This window comes from Aspergillus aculeatinus (assembly GCF_003184765.1).
Source record: "Aspergillus aculeatinus CBS 121060 unplaced genomic scaffold BO66scaffold_78, whole genome shotgun sequence".
Lineage (NCBI taxonomy): Eukaryota > Fungi > Ascomycota > Eurotiomycetes > Eurotiales > Aspergillaceae > Aspergillus > Aspergillus aculeatinus.
In genome coordinates, this window is record NW_020291547.1 from 13703 (window position 1) to 32382 (window position 18680).

The 18680-nt window shown below is 52.0% G+C and overlaps 7 protein-coding genes across 7 annotated transcripts; 2 read left to right on the forward strand and 5 right to left on the reverse strand.

Annotated features, from left to right (window-relative positions):
* Window positions 1-170: 170 nt before the first annotated feature.
* Window positions 171-1575, reverse strand: BO66DRAFT_385235 (NAD(P)-binding protein; the record flags this gene model as incomplete). Its single annotated transcript, XM_025646132.1, has 5 exons — window positions 171-281; window positions 362-592; window positions 668-906; window positions 976-1080; window positions 1188-1575. 5 exons carry the CDS (start codon window positions 1573-1575, stop codon window positions 171-173), a joined length of 1074 nt encoding a protein of 357 aa, XP_025498329.1.
* Window positions 1576-1615: 40 nt separating this feature from the next.
* Window positions 1616-4627, reverse strand: BO66DRAFT_464008 (uncharacterized protein). Its single transcript, XM_025652450.1, has 5 exons — window positions 4374-4627; window positions 3234-4319; window positions 2777-3169; window positions 2459-2715; window positions 1616-2396 (listed from the first exon to the last, which is right to left on the reverse strand). The coding sequence occupies exons 1-5, from the start codon at window positions 4571-4573 to the stop codon at window positions 1933-1935; spliced, it is 2400 nt and encodes a 799-aa protein (XP_025498330.1). The 5' UTR covers window positions 4574-4627; the 3' UTR covers window positions 1616-1932.
* A 605-nt stretch (window positions 4628-5232) lies between these two features.
* Window positions 5233-7078, reverse strand: BO66DRAFT_464011 (flavin-containing monooxygenase; the record flags this gene model as incomplete). Its single annotated transcript, XM_025652451.1, has 5 exons — window positions 5233-5388; window positions 5461-5608; window positions 5677-6020; window positions 6075-6403; window positions 6484-7078. 5 exons carry the CDS (start codon window positions 7076-7078, stop codon window positions 5233-5235), a joined length of 1572 nt encoding a protein of 523 aa, XP_025498331.1.
* A 399-nt stretch (window positions 7079-7477) lies between these two features.
* Window positions 7478-8843, forward strand: BO66DRAFT_464013 (alpha/beta hydrolase; the record flags this gene model as incomplete). The annotated part of the gene is made up of 4 exons (XM_025652452.1): window positions 7478-7838; window positions 7908-8018; window positions 8098-8189; window positions 8262-8843. The coding sequence occupies 4 exons, from the start codon at window positions 7478-7480 to the stop codon at window positions 8841-8843; spliced, it is 1146 nt and encodes a 381-aa protein (XP_025498332.1).
* A 294-nt stretch (window positions 8844-9137) lies between these two features.
* Window positions 9138-10891, reverse strand: BO66DRAFT_464014 (cytochrome P450; the record flags this gene model as incomplete). Its single annotated transcript, XM_025652453.1, has 3 exons — window positions 9138-9294; window positions 9376-10581; window positions 10655-10891. 3 exons carry the CDS (start codon window positions 10889-10891, stop codon window positions 9145-9147), a joined length of 1593 nt encoding a protein of 530 aa, XP_025498333.1. The 3' UTR covers window positions 9138-9144.
* Window positions 10892-12096: 1205 nt separating this feature from the next.
* Window positions 12097-13714, forward strand: BO66DRAFT_406293 (2EXR domain-containing protein; the record flags this gene model as incomplete). Its single annotated transcript, XM_025649013.1, has 2 exons — window positions 12097-13241; window positions 13609-13714. The coding sequence occupies 2 exons, from the start codon at window positions 12097-12099 to the stop codon at window positions 13712-13714; spliced, it is 1251 nt and encodes a 416-aa protein (XP_025498334.1).
* A 936-nt stretch (window positions 13715-14650) lies between these two features.
* Window positions 14651-18094, reverse strand: BO66DRAFT_424096 (putative NRPS-like enzyme; the record flags this gene model as incomplete). Its single annotated transcript, XM_025650151.1, has 4 exons — window positions 14651-15111; window positions 15183-17389; window positions 17448-17715; window positions 17786-18094. 4 exons carry the CDS (start codon window positions 18092-18094, stop codon window positions 14719-14721), a joined length of 3177 nt encoding a protein of 1058 aa, XP_025498335.1. The 3' UTR covers window positions 14651-14718.
* Window positions 18095-18680: the final 586 nt, after the last annotated feature.

An 18680-nucleotide genomic window follows, 5' to 3' on the forward strand; every position in this document is an offset into this window, starting at 1 on the left:
CACTCAATCCAGGAAGTATATCGGGTGCGTTCCGGACCCCGCCAGGGCGTGGGCCGACCGTTCCGGCCACGGCACAGCTCCCGTCTACTATGTACAATTTAACACAAAACATCATAGCTACAGAATCTCCTATCCACATCTACTGTTCACCGGAAATGATATCATCAACCCTAGACAAGCTTTCCCGCAACCGGATCGATCTTTTGCCGGCCTTTGAAGTCCACCGCCAAGGATTGCGAGCGATCTCGGATTAAAGTCTGGAACCATTCCGGCGCACCTCGCTGTTCAAATTCGATACACAATCAGTATCAACAGATCTCGCCTGTCTTAACCGGAGATTGAAATATGAATCGAAGCTTACCAATCCAGCAAAAAGCCGAAAGATCCCCGGTAAGTAAATGGTCCGACTCAACCCACCGACCAGAGTGTCAACGATCGCATCCACCACCGTGTCCGCATGCAACAGCGGCATGAAGAAATGGGATTGGTTGGTTTCCCCTTTGAACATTGGGGTTTTGGTAAAGCTCAGGACCAAAAGCGAGGTTCGAATCTTGGGAGCATTGTGGCGAAATTTGAGCTCTTGAGATAGACACTTGTGGGGGGAGTTAGCGGACAAGGGTGCTTTCCGGGTCTATCCCGGCCGGGACACATAAGAGACAATATATACCTCATGAAACACGATTAACCCGGCCTTAGAAGCCGCGTAATCCGCCAGTCCCGCCGGGGGAATATATGCACTCGTTGAGGAGACGTTGACAATATGGCCATGCTGGCGGTGAATCATGCCGGGAAGGAATTCCTTGGTCAGGAGGAACGGGGCGAGGAGGTTCGTCTTGAAGGTGATGCTATTGTCGTGGTACGTCCCCTCCGCTACGGTTTGGCCGCGCGAGAGCCCGGCATTGTTGACTATATTCGGCTTCATGTCAGTCAGAACCCTAAGTCTTCTCTGTTGGTGCTTTTCTCGTTTCGACTCACCCAAGACAGATGGATCGCCAACCTCAGACCGAATCTTCTCACAAAGGGATGCAATCTGGTTCTCATCGCTCAGATCACATTGATAGTAGGTAATGCGGTCGCTCTCTATTTGTTTCCCGAGAAACATAACGAGTTTCGTAGGTTAGCGCGCCTTCTAGTAGACATCCCAGATCCAGCATCTTTCTTCCAGCCAAGAATGAGATAATACCAACCAGGCACGTAAGTCAAAGGAAGGATATCGACGACCACAACGCGGGCTCCCATGGCCGCTAGTTGCTGAGCGACTCCTGCCCCCAGCCCGCCACTACCCCCGGTGACCACCACAATCTCTTTCGTCCAGTCACCATTCCACATATGATCGATGGTCCAGTTGTTTCGGCTTTGCCTACTGAGATACGTGTTGAGCCAGAGGAGGGCGCTGGCTATAGCGAGGTATTGAGCAAGTCGCATGTAGAGCGGTGACGCTATCCCCGCCTTCTGCGCAACGCACCAGGCAGGAATGCTGAAACCGGGATAGAGAACCGTCTTGCGTAGGCCCGTGACAATAGGATCAATATACAATCCCTCGCGAGGGAGGAAGCTTCTCCTTGGGGTAACCATGCTCTTAGTCGTTAGGCGAAGATTACACGCTACAGAGAGAGCAGACTGTATTGAGAGTACAGATCCTGAGGGTCTCCTACTTTCCCGAATATAAATTATCCACAGTGATCTTTGCGGGGGGGCGGATTCGAGATGAAGACCCGAAAAGCGGGGGAAGTGGAAATAATACTTGAATACCGGTGGTTACCGGAGACCAAAGAATGACCCCGCCCGGGACCTTTCCGGTTCTTTCTTACCGTGTATGTACTGTACCGGTACCAGCCTGGAGATGAGTGAAATCTCCCATAATGAAACCACGACCACGGAATAAGGATATAGGTGCTTATCAGGTGAAGAGTGAGTACTTTGATGATAGTCTCAGTGGCTTGGATCTCCCGACCACAATTCACTACTACCCAGCCATGGCGGTAAGTCTGGAATATCCACCCATGAAAAGAGACCAAGGTTTTCTGCACTCAGGTTGTCATCGGCAGAGTATGAACACAGGTTCGAAGTCAGGGAGTTCCCTGGCACTTCCTCCGAGTCAGACAGGTTCACATCTCGATGGATGGTGGGCGCGTAAGATTCTGCAACAACTCTACTTGTGCCGTCTGCTGCGTTCACACTGGGTTGGGGAAAGGGCTGACAGCGGCTAGCGACTTGGTTGAAGGTGGTCTGCAAGAAGTGGAGAGAGGTTCGCGCCGAGTGGCTGTAAGTCGCCATGTCTCCAAGGATCCTTTCACATTTGGCCCAGCTTTCTTGGATCAGAGAGGCGCCTATCGACCTCAATAACGATGGCATCGAGTAGGACATGACCAGGACGAGTGCTGCGGTGGTTGTATCTATAGCACGCATCTTCAATCAGGAACCGAGGAAAACAAAGAGGAAATGAGGGTCGTCTTACAAAAACCATTGTACCACCATGCACCTGTAGATGTAGTCCAGCAGGTGTCGTAGACCGCTTGAATGAGATCGACTGCAGTCATAACGCAGGTCTCGGCACATTTATCCGCAATGCAGGAGTAAAGTGTATTGTCGGCGTTTTGGGTGAGCGGGACACGACCAGGCTCACTCCCATCGCCTTGAGTACTGTGTGAAGCCGTCTCTGAGTAGCACTGAGTGAAGATGCGTCGGTAAAGCAGGAGGCGGATGTGACAGTACCTACACACTGTGAATCAGAGACTTGGGTTGGGCAGCAGTCAAGGGGTTCTATACTGCTCACCGTACGTGGAGAACATTCCGCTGCCGTTCCAAAGTCGGGGAGGGCTCTGTGCCGCCATATGTCGACCTTGGCACGGTCCAGTCAAGATATGATGGTAAAGTAGACTTGTAGACATGAAGCTGTTTCTCCAGCTCGATCACATTATCTACGTTGAAGTCTTTCGGGAGATCCGAGGGGGTAGGGTCCTCCTCCGACTGGCTATTCCATGTATTATACACGTCGGATAGGATCTTGCCGAGAATTTGGTGTAGTTGAATTGACGCAACATAGAAGCTCATTTCTGATCGTGTTGCTTCGGTTTCAGGTGACACAGAAGCGTCTAAAGAACGCGGCAGTGGAAGAAAGGCGAGATGACTAGTCATGCTGGGTCGGCCATGTGTCATGCTGACTAGGCTAGATGCATGAAACGTTATCAAAGATGATGCGCCGAGTTAGGGATGAAATATGGGGCACTTACATGTCGAGCATTACACAACCGTGCCATGTTCGCCGGCGCACATCACCTTCCAACGAGGTGCACGGAAAGCGACTGTCATTTTTGTGCAGGCCTAGCCCTTGCGCGATTCGACATGCCAAACCGATTGCATTCCAGCATCGACTGGGATACGGGGTGCTCTGCAGATACAGGGCGGTGAGGAGAAGCGTTTGGACTACCCCGATCGTGTTATGCTCCAGAATGTCTAGACCAATGAACCGTTTGCTTCGCAGAAAGAAGGAGTGGGCGGTCGACTCTCGTTCTTGAGTTGGGATATCCGCGAAATGGCAGGCCAGCGCGAACATGGCATTCAAGGCCGCGTGAAACACAATCGATCTAGGGCCTGAGTCGAACTGCCCACCCAGACCGATGTTAAGTCTCGACAATTGATTCATGGGTTCTTTCTCGGACTTCCAGAGGTTCTGGTACGCCAGTTCAAAATTAGACCGGTCGAAAAAGGGGTATATGCAAGCTACCCGGTCCCAGTAGCATTCGAGTAGCTGGTCAGCCACCGAGCGGGGGGGCAGTGTATAGTCATCCGGTCGATAGCAGGTGTTCGCAGACTCCTGGAATTCATAATTAGGAGTGCCCTGGGAGTCTGCGCCAGTCGGCCGTGAGGGTAGAGTCATTCGCGCGAAGCGCATGAGTGAGGCAGTGGATGAGGAGCCATAGTACTCTTTGGCAGGTACAGCAGGTGCAGGCGTACGCAAACACCCGTCCGGTGCGGATATCTGGCCCATTCCCGTAACATGACCAGGGCTTTCGAAGTGCGGCGACGCAGAACTGGGATCATCGAAGGCGTCTGCCTTTCCTGATCCATGATTATGTATTGTTTCTGGTACGGTGGCAGTGGGTTGTACACCACGAAGGGCACTGTTCGCGTGGTCGATGCTTCCCTGTCCGCCTTGAAGCTCTCGAGACGACGCTGGAGATTGACGCTCATGTTGTGGTTGTTCTGTTAAAAGGCTCACACCCGAAGAGCTCCCTTTCGTTGCAGATAATGACACTCCAGCCCGAGCGCATGCATCTTCAAGTTCCTGGATCCGTAGGTGCAAGGCGCGCATGTACCTGAGCCACTCTTTCAGCAATAGCACGAGTTCATTATCGATACCAACGACTTACTCATCTTGACTTGCAGTTCTGGCGTTATCCATGGTATATACGCAACCGCGAGCGCCATGGGGACGTCGTAGGCATGGACCACATGTGGGTTTCACGCCATCACACCGAGTCTTCTTCTCTCGGCAAACATCGCAGGCGAGGGCGATCTTCCGACGCGACGCGCGTTGTGGTTTAGTGACTCCGCCCGTTTTGGGAGGCATGCTGCAAGGAAACAAAAGGCAAAGTACGAAGGACTAAGTGGATAGCAGAAGGCAAATTGAACCACGGTGTTGTCTTTCAGTTCGTTTTGGGTTGAATTGCGGGGCTGGGGAAGGATATAAGCATCAGTCAAGGAGGTGCCGAGAACCGCGGCGCGGCGCGGAAGGCAGAAAGCGCGCCCCACATCCATGGGAAAACCTGTTCAATCCTCTGTTCTTCAAGCTGAACTGTGTTGACCTTCGACTACATTGAGCTTTTCCTAAGACCCTGAATAAAAGCAGCAATACTTCTCTTCCTACATCTTGCTTTACTGATCCGTCAATGAGGCCTTGTATTTATCGATCACGTGATTACAAGGTCCGGCCTTCTTGTGCCCCAAAATATATTGACACGCCATGAGCATCATGAATCATAATCACAACTCCGCACCGCAGCCTCAAAAGTCCCATCAAATGGGGAAATAGTGACGAGACAGAGTCCAATTGTGCAAGACAAGATATAGAAACACTTCAAGCACCCAACTCCTGGATTAGATCAACTGGAATGAGGTGCAAATACCGCTTTGTCATTCCGAGCAGAGCTAGAAGGAGAATGAAAAGCAGGATTTGCGGCGCTGACCGATTCTTCAGACCGTTTCTTTTCTGCCACTGAGTCTCTGATGTCAGTAAAAACTATAGAGAGGAGAATTCCTCGTATTGGAAGGCCGCCTTACCCTGATATGCCAATCCGACCACGTCGGGAACAGGCTGCGCCACCAGAAATGCGCCTGCGTCCAAGGATACGACATTGAATTCCACTTCGACTCGTTTAGGTACCACTGATTCAAGCATGGGTATAAGCTTTCAAGCACATTCAGGGGCACAGGTTACTCTAGGCAGAGCACACTTACCGAGACACAACCAGCATTCCACACACGCCTTCTCAGTGCCCCCTGCACCCAGTAGACATAGCTTCTCTCGGCCTCCTGTTTTATTTCCACAGCCGAGGCAGAGCCGCTCAGAACAGGCTTCAAGATGCGAAGTGCATAATTGATAGAGCTGTTCGAGGCATAAAGCCATCAGAAAAAAAAACTGAGGAAGATGAAGATCCAAAGGACAATACGCACTTCTCTGCAGCCATCAACGCCGAAGTATGGCCCGTGGCCGCATTCGGTCCAAGCAGCAAAATGAAATTTGGGAACCCGCTCATGACGGAGCAATTGTAGGCAGATGGTCCGCCATACTGGGCCCAATGCTCGCTCAGGCTCACCCGGTTGCGACCGACGATGTTCATGTATGGGGCAAAGGTATTGGTCTCGAAGCCAGTGGCAAGCACAATCACGTCGGCAGGAATGATATCTCCCTGCTTTGTTTGTATGCCCTCGGGCACGATCTTGTCGACTTGGACATTGGTTAATGTGATCTTGTCGTTGTGTAGAGAGTCGAGATAGCCGCAGTCGATAATGCGCCGCTGGAGCATATGAACGTCAGCCATAGTATATATCTGCTTTTTGTTGATGCGAACCTTGCACCCGACGTCAAAGTCTGGAATCAGGAGGTCATGGTACCTGGCCGGGGCAGTGGCCCGCATGTACTTCTCCAGTTTGGTCTTGCGCTGCGCTCGCAGTCGGGCGGCTGCCTTGGTCATGGGAAAGAGAAAGTAGTCGCTTTCCGCCGCGAGGAAGATGTGCAGACGATGCAATCTCATCGCGAAGGGGATGTAACGGAAGATCCATTGCAGGAGAGGCGGGTACGCGAAGTTATGCGTCGGGGAAACCCAGTGTTTGGACCGAATGATTTGAGTCAGCGACTCCACTTTGCCAGCAATGGCAGGCACAATCTGAGCCGCTGTGCCTGTGTACGTCAGAGCAAGAAGAGAAAGTTAGCAGGAGGCCATTGAATGGCCGTTGCGTTCGTCATAAGTGTTCCCTTACAGCCGTTCCCAATGACAATCACCTTCTTCCCATCCAAGCTAACACTATGGTCCCATCGCGCGGAGTGGAAGATGGCACCACGAAACTCCTCTGATCCGGGAATCTCGCAGCGACGAGGCTTCACCAGTTGACCACTGGCAGCGAACAGGATCTGACATTCGTGAGTGAATTCACGGCCCGTCTTGACATCCCGTAAGTAGAGGAGCCATCGAGCCGCATCTTCTCTCCACACGCATTGGGTGACTTCGGTGGAGAGCACCATCTTCTCGCGGAGGTGATACTTATCCATAACACATTCATGATACTGTTTGATCTCCTGCTTGGAAGGCAGCATCTTGGTCCAGTTGGCGTTCAATTCGAACGAATAACTGTACAGTGCGCTGGGCACATCGCAGCCGCATCCAGGGTAGGAATTGATGTACCACGTTCCCCCAATGACGGGGTGTCTATCAAAGAAACGGATATCATCCAAGCCGTACCATCGCTGCAAGGTTGCGCCAAGAGCAACAGCTGACAACCCAGTGCCAATGCAGGCAATTTGGCTGTACGATGGAATTTCAGGGGAAACCGGCAACAAGGGATCTTTAGAAGCCATGTCTACTGCGGCAAAAAGTGATGCGCTTGTAGTTGTGCTAGGGAGGAATTTAGTGCTAAGAGCTGGTGCCCAAGATCTGCTTTGTATATGTATGCACCGTGACCGAGGCACTTTAGGATGGTGGAATAGCCTTGACCGTGCCAGAGCTAGGGCTTGAGCCGCGGCCGCACGCGATCCCGGATCTTTGCCGGATGTGCTTTCGGGATGACCCGACCATGCGGGGAACCAGTAGCCAAGATGCGAAATTATTGTGACATGTGATTAACAAAGAGACTATGGAGTTGCATCGATAAGACAGCCAGGATAAAAGACCAAGCCATGTTACTGGCAGACATTTCAGGGAGCTTTACCCTATGATGTACCTCCGGGCATTGACCAACTCCTAATCTCAAATACAAGATGGCAGCAAGACAGCAGCTCTCCTTTGCGCAAAAGTTGGACTTAATAGCTGCCTTTGCTTTTCGGATTCCTCTATCCCTAACATTCAACGTTTTCAAGACCGCGATCGGAGCTTCAGCTCGAGGTCTTCCGCTCCGCCCGAGCATCCAGAATGCGTACGCAAGAGCGATCATGGACTGCCTCCATCCCCACCAGGTCCAGACAATTGCCCCGTCCACGATGCAAACATACACATCCTGGATTCGTCGGAATGCGCAGCGCACGGGATTAAGCCACCGAGTCGACACACTGAAGGACGAGACAACTCACCTCGTCTGGCTTGGGCCTAAGAGATCCGATAAAGTGATACTATTTTTCCACGGTACAGTGCCCTTTCTCTCTATCCGAATCTGTCAATTAAAAGCGTAATCATGAAGCTCACCTCTTCAAGGAGGAGGATACGTGCTCCCACTTTCAGATGGCCACCTTGACTGGATGGCACATGTGAGGAAGAGCTGCTTGGAAGCCTCATTGGATGTCAGCGTTTGCATACTAGAGTACTGTAAGTAGACTTTCATTTCGCCCCTTTTAGATATGCTGGAATGACCTTTGCCACTAATCCCCTCAACGCGCCTTTTCAGCACTTGTTCCTGGACATCGCTATCCTACACAACTCAGACAAGCCCTTATGGGGCTACAGCACTTGGTAGACCATGGCTACAAACTCTCCGATGTATTGTACAAACATTGGCGTCCTTGAATAGTGTTGAGATTGTGCAGCTACTTACTGAAGCCGAATCACTAGATCATACTAGGTGGAGACTCCGCCGGGGGCCACCTTTCCCTCTCAGTGCTCTCCGCGCTGATGCGCCCATATCCACCTCACCCTTCCGCCGCTACCACCATCACCTCCACAGTGGGGAATAACTCCGGCCGTCTCCGAGGCTGTTTCCTCATCTCGCCGCTTTTATCCCTTGACCTCACTACACCATCCTACCGCCAGCGCTTCAGTGTCGACGTGTTGTCGCCCTACGTGGTTCGCACATTCGGAAAGTACCTCGTCGACCAGACTTCCTGGCACGAGGAGATCTCACGGGGAAAAGGATGGGGGATGGCGTTGGATGTTCCGGGCAAATGGTGGGACGATTTAGGGCTGGTGGTGGACGAGCTGCTTGTTACGGCGGGACAGGAGGAGATCTTCCGTGACCATGTGGGCCAGTTTGTGCAGCTTATCCGGCAGCAAGCCACGGTCGATTTGGTCGCCCATATCGCACTCGACGAGGCTCACGATGCGCCCTTGATGGATTTCATGGCGCGTCGATCACCCCGGGGCACTACTGAGATCGTCACGTCGTGGATTGTGGATGCTTTTCAGAAGCAGGGCTGAGTGGCTTAGTCACAGGATAACAGGTGCATGAATGTATATCCTGGGTTTGAGGGCATACTACAAAATAGACGCTACTGTAACACGGGGATAGCTGTTGAAATACTCAGCAGGTTAAAAGAATCAATTGCTTGAGGACCGGTCTATATTCTTACAATGATTGGTAAAGGATGGTGAGTAAACAAACACATACCTGGAACTACTGTACCTAGTTTATTCCGAAGCTCTCGGTTCATGATACAATGTCTATGCAGCCTAGAAGATGCACATGAAAAAGCAGAAATTATGTACAAATTCGTCCGAGTCACTTTCCCTGTGCAGTGGCCAAAACATCTTCCCGCGCCGCCTCATCTTCGATCAACTGGGCATGCCGATTGCTACGAACTGTCACTTTGACTGGGAATGGCTCTGTCGTCAGGTGATGATTGAGCTTTCTAGAATTGATAGGCCCGGCCTGTTGTCAAATCGTCAAAGCGTCAGTTACCGAGACAATTGTAGGTGTCAAAATAAAGATAGGAACCGGGGGAGAACTTACAGCAGCATAGTCAAAGCACATTGCCAGCCTAGCAATGTTGATGAAGAGCCCTCGTTGGGCCAACCGATATCCAACACAAATGCGCCTCCCCCCGCCAAACTGCCACAAGCCATGAGCCACGTCCGCCTCATGGCCATCCAGCCAACGCTCCGGCATGAAAGCCTCGGGATTCTCGCACTCGTTACCCACAGGCACCTCATTAATAACAAATCCCACCCCGGCCGGGAACGAGTACCCTTCGAACTCCAAGTCCGCCGTCAGACAGTGATCCGGGGTGAAGACAAAAATCGGCCGCCACCGCAGCAGTTCCTTAATAACTCCACAGATATAGGGCATGCTTTCTATGTCTGACAGGCAGGGCAGACGGAGTGACCCGTTCTCTTTGTCAACACAAATCCAATCCACCTCCTCGCGCGCCTTCTGGAACTTGTCCGGGTAACAGAGCGCCGCCATGGCGAAGGTATTTAGCACCTCGCGGGTGGTGTCGCTGCCAGCCTCGATCAGCTGCATGGCCACATACATGGCCTCTTGATCGTCGCCGGTGAACTTGGTCTCCTCATGCAAAAGCACATCGCGCACGAATGAGGGCGGGGCGGTACCTGCGTCAACCTGGCGGCGGACAGGCACCCACCACGAGCGGTAGACCTCGTAGTTCCACTGGCCCAGCTTCTCCCAAGAGCGGCGCCAGGGCTGAAGCACCCACTTTGGAGTCCAGCGATCCAGCTCCGGGAACCAGTCGATCCAGCTGGTGCCGATGCTGCCCACGAACCGGGTCACCACCTCCTGCAGGTCAGCCAGCTCGTGGCTGGATTTGTGTAGCCGCTCGCCCAGCGCGATCCGGTGGACAACCGAGTTGGCGTAGCGGTAGTGGTGCGCGAACCAGCGCTGCGGCTGGTAAAGGTACTCGGCCATCATCTGCGTGCTCTCGAGCTCCTGCCAGCCGCCGTACTGCTTCAGCGCCGAGCCGCTCAGCAACGCGTGCATCACCCGCCGCTTCTCCGTCCAGCCCTCCTCCAGCGACAGCAGCAGGGACCGTCCGTGTTGACTGACGATGCCGCTAGAGATGGGCATCGGAGACCGGCCGTTGGTCAGCGAGCCGCGCTTGGCGATGATTTCCGCCACGACGCGCTTGCTGTTGAGGAGGATCCATGTCTTGGTGCCCAGGTGCAGCGTCGTCATCTCGCCGTATCGCGCCATCTCGGTCACCTGGTGATTCGGTTTCGCACGACTCAGTCGGCCAGTCAAACCTCATTTAGAGTAACATTCTCACTCAACTCACCGCTTTATGGTCATCCTCCCGGGCGCGATTCTTCAGGAAAGGCAGGCTGCCGAGAATCGGGACCCCTTTCGGACCCGGAGGCAGGTTGTATCGCTTCCCACCGGGTCCGCGACGCTTGCCCACTGGCTTGAGCAGCTCTTGGAGGATGTAAAATGAGACTGCAAGACATACAACAATCGTGCCCAGAACTTTGACTCGGGGATGTGCATCCGTCCACGAGAGTATCATGGACAACATCTTGAGTAGCTTTCTGACACGAATGGCTTTTTGTTGAAGAGAAAATTGATCAACACTCCACTTCATTCATCAGGTCTTGTATGAAGGCAACTAAATTATAAACATTTTTTCAACGCACAGTACTTAGTGAATGCTGCCCGGAATTCACCCGGACACACATGGGGCGATAACCTGTCAGGACCGGGTCTTTCCAGTACCGGGCGTTACACCATCGGCCTGTGTTCCGCAGATCGCGCAGTGTAATATTGGGCATAGAGGTGCGTAATGGTTCCGGTCCCGTACCTTCTGTAATTTATGCATCGAACCAGGAGGTACAGTACTCCGAGGATTGTCTTGATTTCTGTTAGTAGCCTTGAGGTTACTGTATACTTCCTCATGTCTTGACGTAATACCTGGAATCTTCTATTCTTTTTGAAGGAAGTGTTAGCAATCCATTGAAATGTATTTACTTAATGTTCAACGCTTTTCGCAGAATTTCAGTGATAAAGCTTTCTCGCGCCACGGACGCGAGCACATATATTTGATTGTGCCATTTCTCGCCTCTCCCTCAGAAACTCATTGCCACAGCTCCATCGATCCTCCTACCCTCAGAACGAAAATATCCGGTACGCCTCAGTGGCATACCATAATGTAAGGTCCGCATCATACATTTCTAGTAAATGATATTAAATTTTGTCATATTAATTTGGCTGTTAGAAATAAGAATCGCCCGCCCTGGATCTTCCGAGGTATTTTTTTCGCTTTGAACTGTGCCGGCACCAACCCGGAGACAATGGAAGAAAGAAAGATATATAAGTAAAAAAGAGAGAATGTCATTAGGTTAGAACTTAGCGCCCATGCTCCAATGCGCACACAATACCTAGGCCTGCTGCCTGAGGCTCGCGATTGGTTTCCGCTCAACCCTAACTTCCTGCTTTTCAAAGCAAGCAATGTGCCATGGTGCGGCAACCCGCAGTAAATTCATTCAACAGGCTACTGATACTGCTGAATAACTACAAAGAAAACCTGTGGATAGCTGTGTGTAACGACAATGATCGAGCTTAACTCTCTATCTACAATGGAGCACCTTGTCTTGTAACCCGCAGGCAAACAGACAAACCCTCTGATATAAAAGACACGATAGGCAACAAACCTCTGAGCCCCTTCTTAAGAAGCAACACCGACTGCAAGATCCTTTGTCAATTTCAAACAAACAACCATGAGCCATGGCAGACGTCACTACTCTCACTCCAAAAGCCTTCCATCCCTTTAAGCGCCTGCCGCCCGAGCTCCGCACTCTGATATGGGAGTTCGCATGGCCCAATCTTCGCCTGCACCACGCGGTCAGACTGTGTCCCGCGGCGGAGTGTCACTGGAAGCTGTACTGCGGCGACGATTTCGACCCCGCGTATACGGAGATGAAGCCCGCATCGCTGAAAATCATGATGCCGGCGATGACGGCGGCGAACCGCGAGGCGCGCGCTCTTTCCCGGAGGTTGGTCAGGCGCTCCCTGTACGAGTATTTTGAACCGTGTCCGACGGCCACCCTGACACCACCCAGTGAAGAATCCGACTCCTGGCTGGCGTTCGACTGGCGCACGCGTCGCTACACCTTCCGCCGGCTTTACGCCTCCGACACGGTCGTCTACCTATCGCCCGCAGAATTCGAAGCAATCCTCCTGGCCAGAATAAAAAGCCAACATTCGCGGTCATATCTCTTTGAGACGGTCGCGGTGCCGCTGACGCTGCTCCAGCGGCACTCAGACAAGTTGCGCGTGCTGAGCGAGTACTTCACCCGGCTTAGCTACGTGATGGCCGTCGTGAATGATCTTGTGGACCAGCAGAAGCAACAGAGGCAACAGCAGGAGCAACAGCATGAGCGGCGGCAGAGCTGGTGGGGCCAGTTCATGCAGTGGAGTAGCGGCGCGGCCCAGGGAGAAGGCCAGCAGCGGCAGCAGCAACCGAAGAGGAATAATACGAAGAAAAAAGGCTGGTGGGTCGAAATCTCGCACTGGGCGCAGGGGAAGTATCTTGTCCCGGATCCGGCCACTCCCGGGGTCGGGGATTGGATCCATGAAGAGAAGACCATGTTCAAGACGGACGTCTACAATATCATCCAACGGGCGTATCGGCGAGTTCTTGCCTTGGATTGTGCGCAGCTTCGGGTCCGCCCGGTTCGGGCCTGTCACAAGGAGGACGGTTGGATTGGCATGGCTCCCGGAAGTAGGTATAGCGGCATGGATATGGCCCTCCAGGTCTCGCCGATTGAGCCCCTGTTGCTGACAGCGCCTGATGGTCCGGTAATTAGGTGGGACTTGCACAAGTACTTTTGTATCTCGAGTTTGAATATGAATACATTTCAATGCAATCGGTATGTGATATCACTTTCTAAGCCAGGAGGCGACCCGGCCAAGCGACCTAGATTTGGTTCATCGTCTCAACATATGTGTCAGTATATATTCGGAACCCAAAGTCGTATTATCCCGGCACTCCTTCGTTCTTGAGTCAAAATCAGAGGGAGAAAGCTTTGTCTTCTTTATGGTCTTCTTCTTTCTTACTTTGCTCCCTGAAATCGCGTTCACCTATCTACTCAATGTCATCGCCCACTCCTTTTGCGCATTAAAAGTGAGCAATGGCTAAAGTCACTCACAGCCAGCATCATCAGCTCTAACAGGTAAAGCGTGACATTCAATGTGACTTTGCTTTATAGAACAGATGCAATTACTTTGGTGATCTAGTACTGCACATATTCCCTTGATCTCTGATCGTAGCTCACTCATGATCCCGTACTTCTATGGTATTACTGAGAATTCTCTGCTCAGTGATCTCAGTCTATATGATTGAGTACCCAACAGTTTACTTGGACAGATATATTTCCAACATAGTTGACAAAGGCTTATCGCAAGAAAAGCGCTTTGGTAGTAATATTGAAAGTAAAAAGTATTCTTTCTCATTCCTCATCACAAACCCGCTTACAGAGGTCCTATTCATTATCCCCATTATTATGTCAGAGTAGTACGAAACGCCTTGTCGCTATGTTGCTACCGGGTAACAAGCCCGGGGATGATAACGTTGTCTTCTACGTAAAGATGAGATATGTGGTGCTTATTCATTTTATGTGGTTTAAAAAGAAGGGTAACCATACACAGCACAGCTTTGGCAATACCATCGATTTGAACTGTGACCCTAGGCTGACCCTATTTGTCTGACATAGACACATCACAAATGCTTTCCGAAGAGAGAATGGCATCACTCATCCTCCACATCCCTAGACTAAGTCCCAAAAGCGTTCTAGGCTATCTGGTTCCATATCCAATAGCCACAGAGCGACGATAAAATTCAGTGGTTATCAGTGGTTATCAGCGTGAGAGTGTCGCCAGCGTAGCTGGCCCTTGGAGACCGGAACCAACACCGAAGGAGCCGGCGAGCATTTGCGCTTGCTGTTATCAAAGCTCAGTATAAGTTATTTTAATGCATCCTCTGATACATACGACCACAGGGTGTGGAAAACAGGGCTTCCCGTCCGCTCAGCCGTACTTAAGCCACACGCCGGGAGGTTAGTAGTTGGGTGGGTGACCACCAGCGAATCCCTTCTGTTGTATGTTTTTTTGCTTCTCGATGTGGAACATGGATCAACGCTGATGGGAATGATGATCTATGTAGCGTAGGAAGAACAGTGTCCATTCAATGGGACTGACGGAGCAGGTTTCCATTCCGGTAGAACACAAAATTCGGTTGTCAAGTTACTTTCGTATTCCTGACATGTCTTACGCTAACCATCTCACGAGAAAGAAAATTGCGAAGAGAGTCGACCAGTCAATCCCCAGCTACTTCACCCTGCAATAAGTCTAAAAGCCCCACTGATTCAACCAATTGGCCATCTGAGCCGGTGACACTGGATCGAGTGATGCCATCGTCTCACTCCCCTTCCTCGACCGCTCGACGCTGATGTCCGCCGACAAGACATCTGCGTTATTCGCCAGGCCACGGAAGAAGGCCAGGAGCTTCAGCGCGGGTTTGTCTTGCACGTCGCCATCGGATGGATCCTGGGTGGTCTCCAGGTCGGCGACCCAGTCGACGAGAGGCACGGGTTGAACGGGGTATCTTTCTTGAATCGCGGGAACGAGAGAAGCCCAGGTGGTCCGGGATGGATTGACCAGATGGAAGACTGCGTTGCGGGTTTCCGCGAGCGAAGCGCGGCGGCCGAGGACGAGTTCGTTCACGATCTTCGCTAGGGTATCCTGAAGCGATTGTGTCAGTAACAGTCCTCAGTGCTTGGATATAGTAGAAAAAGAGAGATTCAGGTGCGTACCACTGAGACCCAGTCGATCGGGTAACCCCCGAGATCGAACGGCACTTTGCCCGTCGCCTTGGATGTCTTGATCAAGGAAGGGACCCACTCGTGCGGATTCCACACTCCCAGTCGCGTGTCGGGCCCAGCGATCTGTCCCACGCGCAGGATACTGGTCGGCACGCCCGCCTTCTTCGACGCCTCCACGCAGATGCTCTCCCCGATATACTTGGACTCGCCGTATCCCTGCTCCAGCGTGGCGTCCGCCGTCTCCATCGGAACCTCGGGGACGGCCGTGGCCCCACCACTAGGCTTCCAGGCCCCGATCGTGCTGACGGAGGAGACGAAAGCGAGATGGGCCCGGTAGCGGCTCTCCTGGCTGAAGCGCACGAACTCCCGGACGCCCTTGAGATGCGGGTCCTCGAAGGAGGACACGGGGTGGTTGAAGTTGACCTTCCATGCATTGTGGATGATCACGTCAACCGTATTGAGGAGCTCGTTGTATTGTCGGTCGGGGAGACCGAAGTGGGGTTCTCCGAAGTGAACGTGCAGGAACTCGACCTTGTTGGGATCATTCAGAGAAGCGATCTGTAGTCCCTTTTCCTGGAAACCTTCCATTTGACGCGGCAGCGAACCTTCACTCCGGTTGAAACAATAGATTTTGGCCACCTGGGGGTTGCGCAGCAGGTCGTCAAGAATATAGCTGCCCAACGATCCGGTGGATCCGGTCAGAATGACAGTGACCAGCGCGGGCAGCTGAGGGAGGGCATCAGACTCCCGAACATGAAGATCATTCGTATACTTGGCAATCAACTGCGCAATCTTTACTGAACGAGAAACGGTGGCGATTGGAGTCGATGGTTTGTCGAGGATCCCCAACAGAAGATTAGTGAGTCCCTCTGCAGTGGGGTGTGCATAGATCTCCTGAACATTGAGATGGTCGGTGTTCAATCCCGGATTATGGGAGGAGACCGAGTTCTTGAGGATCTTGCTCAGTTGGATCGCCTGAAGTGAGTCCAGGCCCATACTATAGAGATCGTCACTGGCTTTGATGTTCTGCCTTCCAGTAAGTTTGCAGATGACGTTCTGCAGATACCCGCAGACAGTCTCCGGGGTGATTGCTGATGGCAGGTCCATCACCAGCTGCTTATCTTGGGCCGCGTAGATCTGCTCGATCTCCTCGGCATAATCTTTATTCACGGCATGTCGTTGTGTTGTACCTTTGGCGGTGAGTTTGAAGGGCTTCTCGCGTGATGAGAGCCGGATCATGCTTTTCACGATCTGGCCGTAATCAGGAACAGTCGCGTTGGCTTCCTGTACCACTGGCCAAATCATGTTGATAAACTCCTTAACATCAGCTGGAGTGGCAACCTTGTCAAAGTCCGGCTCAATCAACAAGCATGTCTGGAATCTGCGTTGGCCGATAAGCAAAGCCCGATGAACCGAAGGGTGGCCCTCCACGATCTTCTCCAATGAGATCGGATTCAACTTCTCGCCGTTGCTGAGCACTATCACATCGTCAAAGCGCCCATGATACTTCCAGAGCTTGGGGTTGGTTGGATGCCGTGTGTAGAGATCTTTGGATCGATACTCTTTCAGCTCCGGGAACGTGTGAAAGATTCCATGCATCACGAGAGAATGCTCCACCCGTGGTATGACCAGCTCGTATAGCCCGTCCCCGATCAACTGCATGTCAACCTGATAGAAGGGATTCCACTCGAAATATCCCCAGGTGTCCTCTCCTTCGGGGACCATGGAGCAGATGATGCCCATCTCGCTGGAACCAATGGCCGATCGTAACTGGGTGTATCGAACAAGCTTCTCGCCGACTTCGGGCGAAAGAGGAGCCCCACCATAGCAAATAAACTTCAAAGTGCTGAGGCATGCAAGAGCCTCGTCAGAATAACTCATGTCTTCAAGGATCGAAGGTGGAAGAATCGTGACTGTCGGCTTCGTATGGCGAATCAGATCGGTCAGGAACCCGACGGAAAGTAGCCTTTCCGGGCTAGCAACGAATGGAATGTTGTGGAAAATGGATTCAAAGAACGAGGTCAGCCCCATCAAGTGGAAATACGGCGTGGACGAAAGAACAAGTTCCTTGTGGTTGGGGTCATCGGAGGACAGGTCATTGAAGAATGCGGAAGACCGTCCCGGAGGCAAAGGGATCACTGCGGCAAAGTCCATCGTACCCAGGAAGCCATGGGTGAGAGGAACAGGTTTAGGCATGCCTGCTGAAAGCGTTAGCCCTATAATCCTTCCGGATCAGGCGCTTCAGATGTACTGTACCGGTTGTTCCAGAACTATGGATTATGAAAGCAATCTTGTCCACCACCTCATCATAGGTCTGGGAGAACTCGAAGTGATTCGTGCCACTTCCATTGTTGAGGATGTCCGCCACAGACGGCACCTCTTGGAACTTCATCTTCCAGTCCAAGGTTCTCAACCTGGAAGCAATCTTCAACTTCTCTTGGCTGAAAAGCAGATGCGTGCACTTTGTTTCCTTGAGAACATGGTTGTATGCCTCATCCGACAGCCGAGTGGAAGGTAGAAAGATCTATAAGCAGATTCAATTATTGGTGATTAATCGCAATCCCTTCGTAACAATAGCACCAGAAGAAACGAACCGTATAGCCTGTCTTATGACACGCGAGCATAAAGATGATGTAGCGCACATCATTGTTCCCCAGATACGCAATCCTTTCTCCCGGTTGCGGTCTGCCCAGAGTGCCGTCAATCCACCAGGACATGGCATTGACTGCGCGGGAGAGATCCCGGAACGTCATATCCCGAAAGCCCTGCTCGACTTCGGTGCCATTGGGGATCAGGCCAAATCGCCTGGTCGGAGAATGCTTTGTGATGGTATCGACTTGGGTCACAAGAAGCCTTCCCGGGGCTTTGAACGATCCCGGTGCTGGATTGGCGACTCCGACCATGGTCACTTGACACGGGCGCTTGTTTAAAGAAGGGCACTTTGTGCTTGGATGCAGGAGTGGGAGAGAAGGATCTTTATTGAATGACCAGATCGAATTGATTCCTGTGCCCCTGCCATCTTTAAATAATTTGAGGGGAAGGAAGCTTTGTAGAGACGGGCAAGATGAGGCTTTTTTCCCCATTTCGCCATCCTGTGTGCTGGTTTCATCCCTCGCAGCGCATTGTTGTGATTCACCAGTGCAGATCATGGTTGGATTCACATATAGTCGGTGACGGAGACTTAGGATGAAGCGGTTATACACAGGATCGGGTGCATAAAAGTTCCGTCGGTATAAGTGGGTCGGCTAATGCTGCCGAGTCGGGGTACGTGGAGATCGCTTGTACATCCAATGCAGTGCATATCTATGCTCAATAAACACTAGCATCCTGAGACAAGGTGCGAAATACGTCACCCGGCCTGAAGATCAGTGCCCAATACGGGATTACATTGCAGGAACCAGCTCTAATGGAAAACAGTCTACATTCCACCGGAGCTTCACGACTGATTGGTGCAGCAACCGAGGATGCGTACAGTAGTAATGCTTGAAT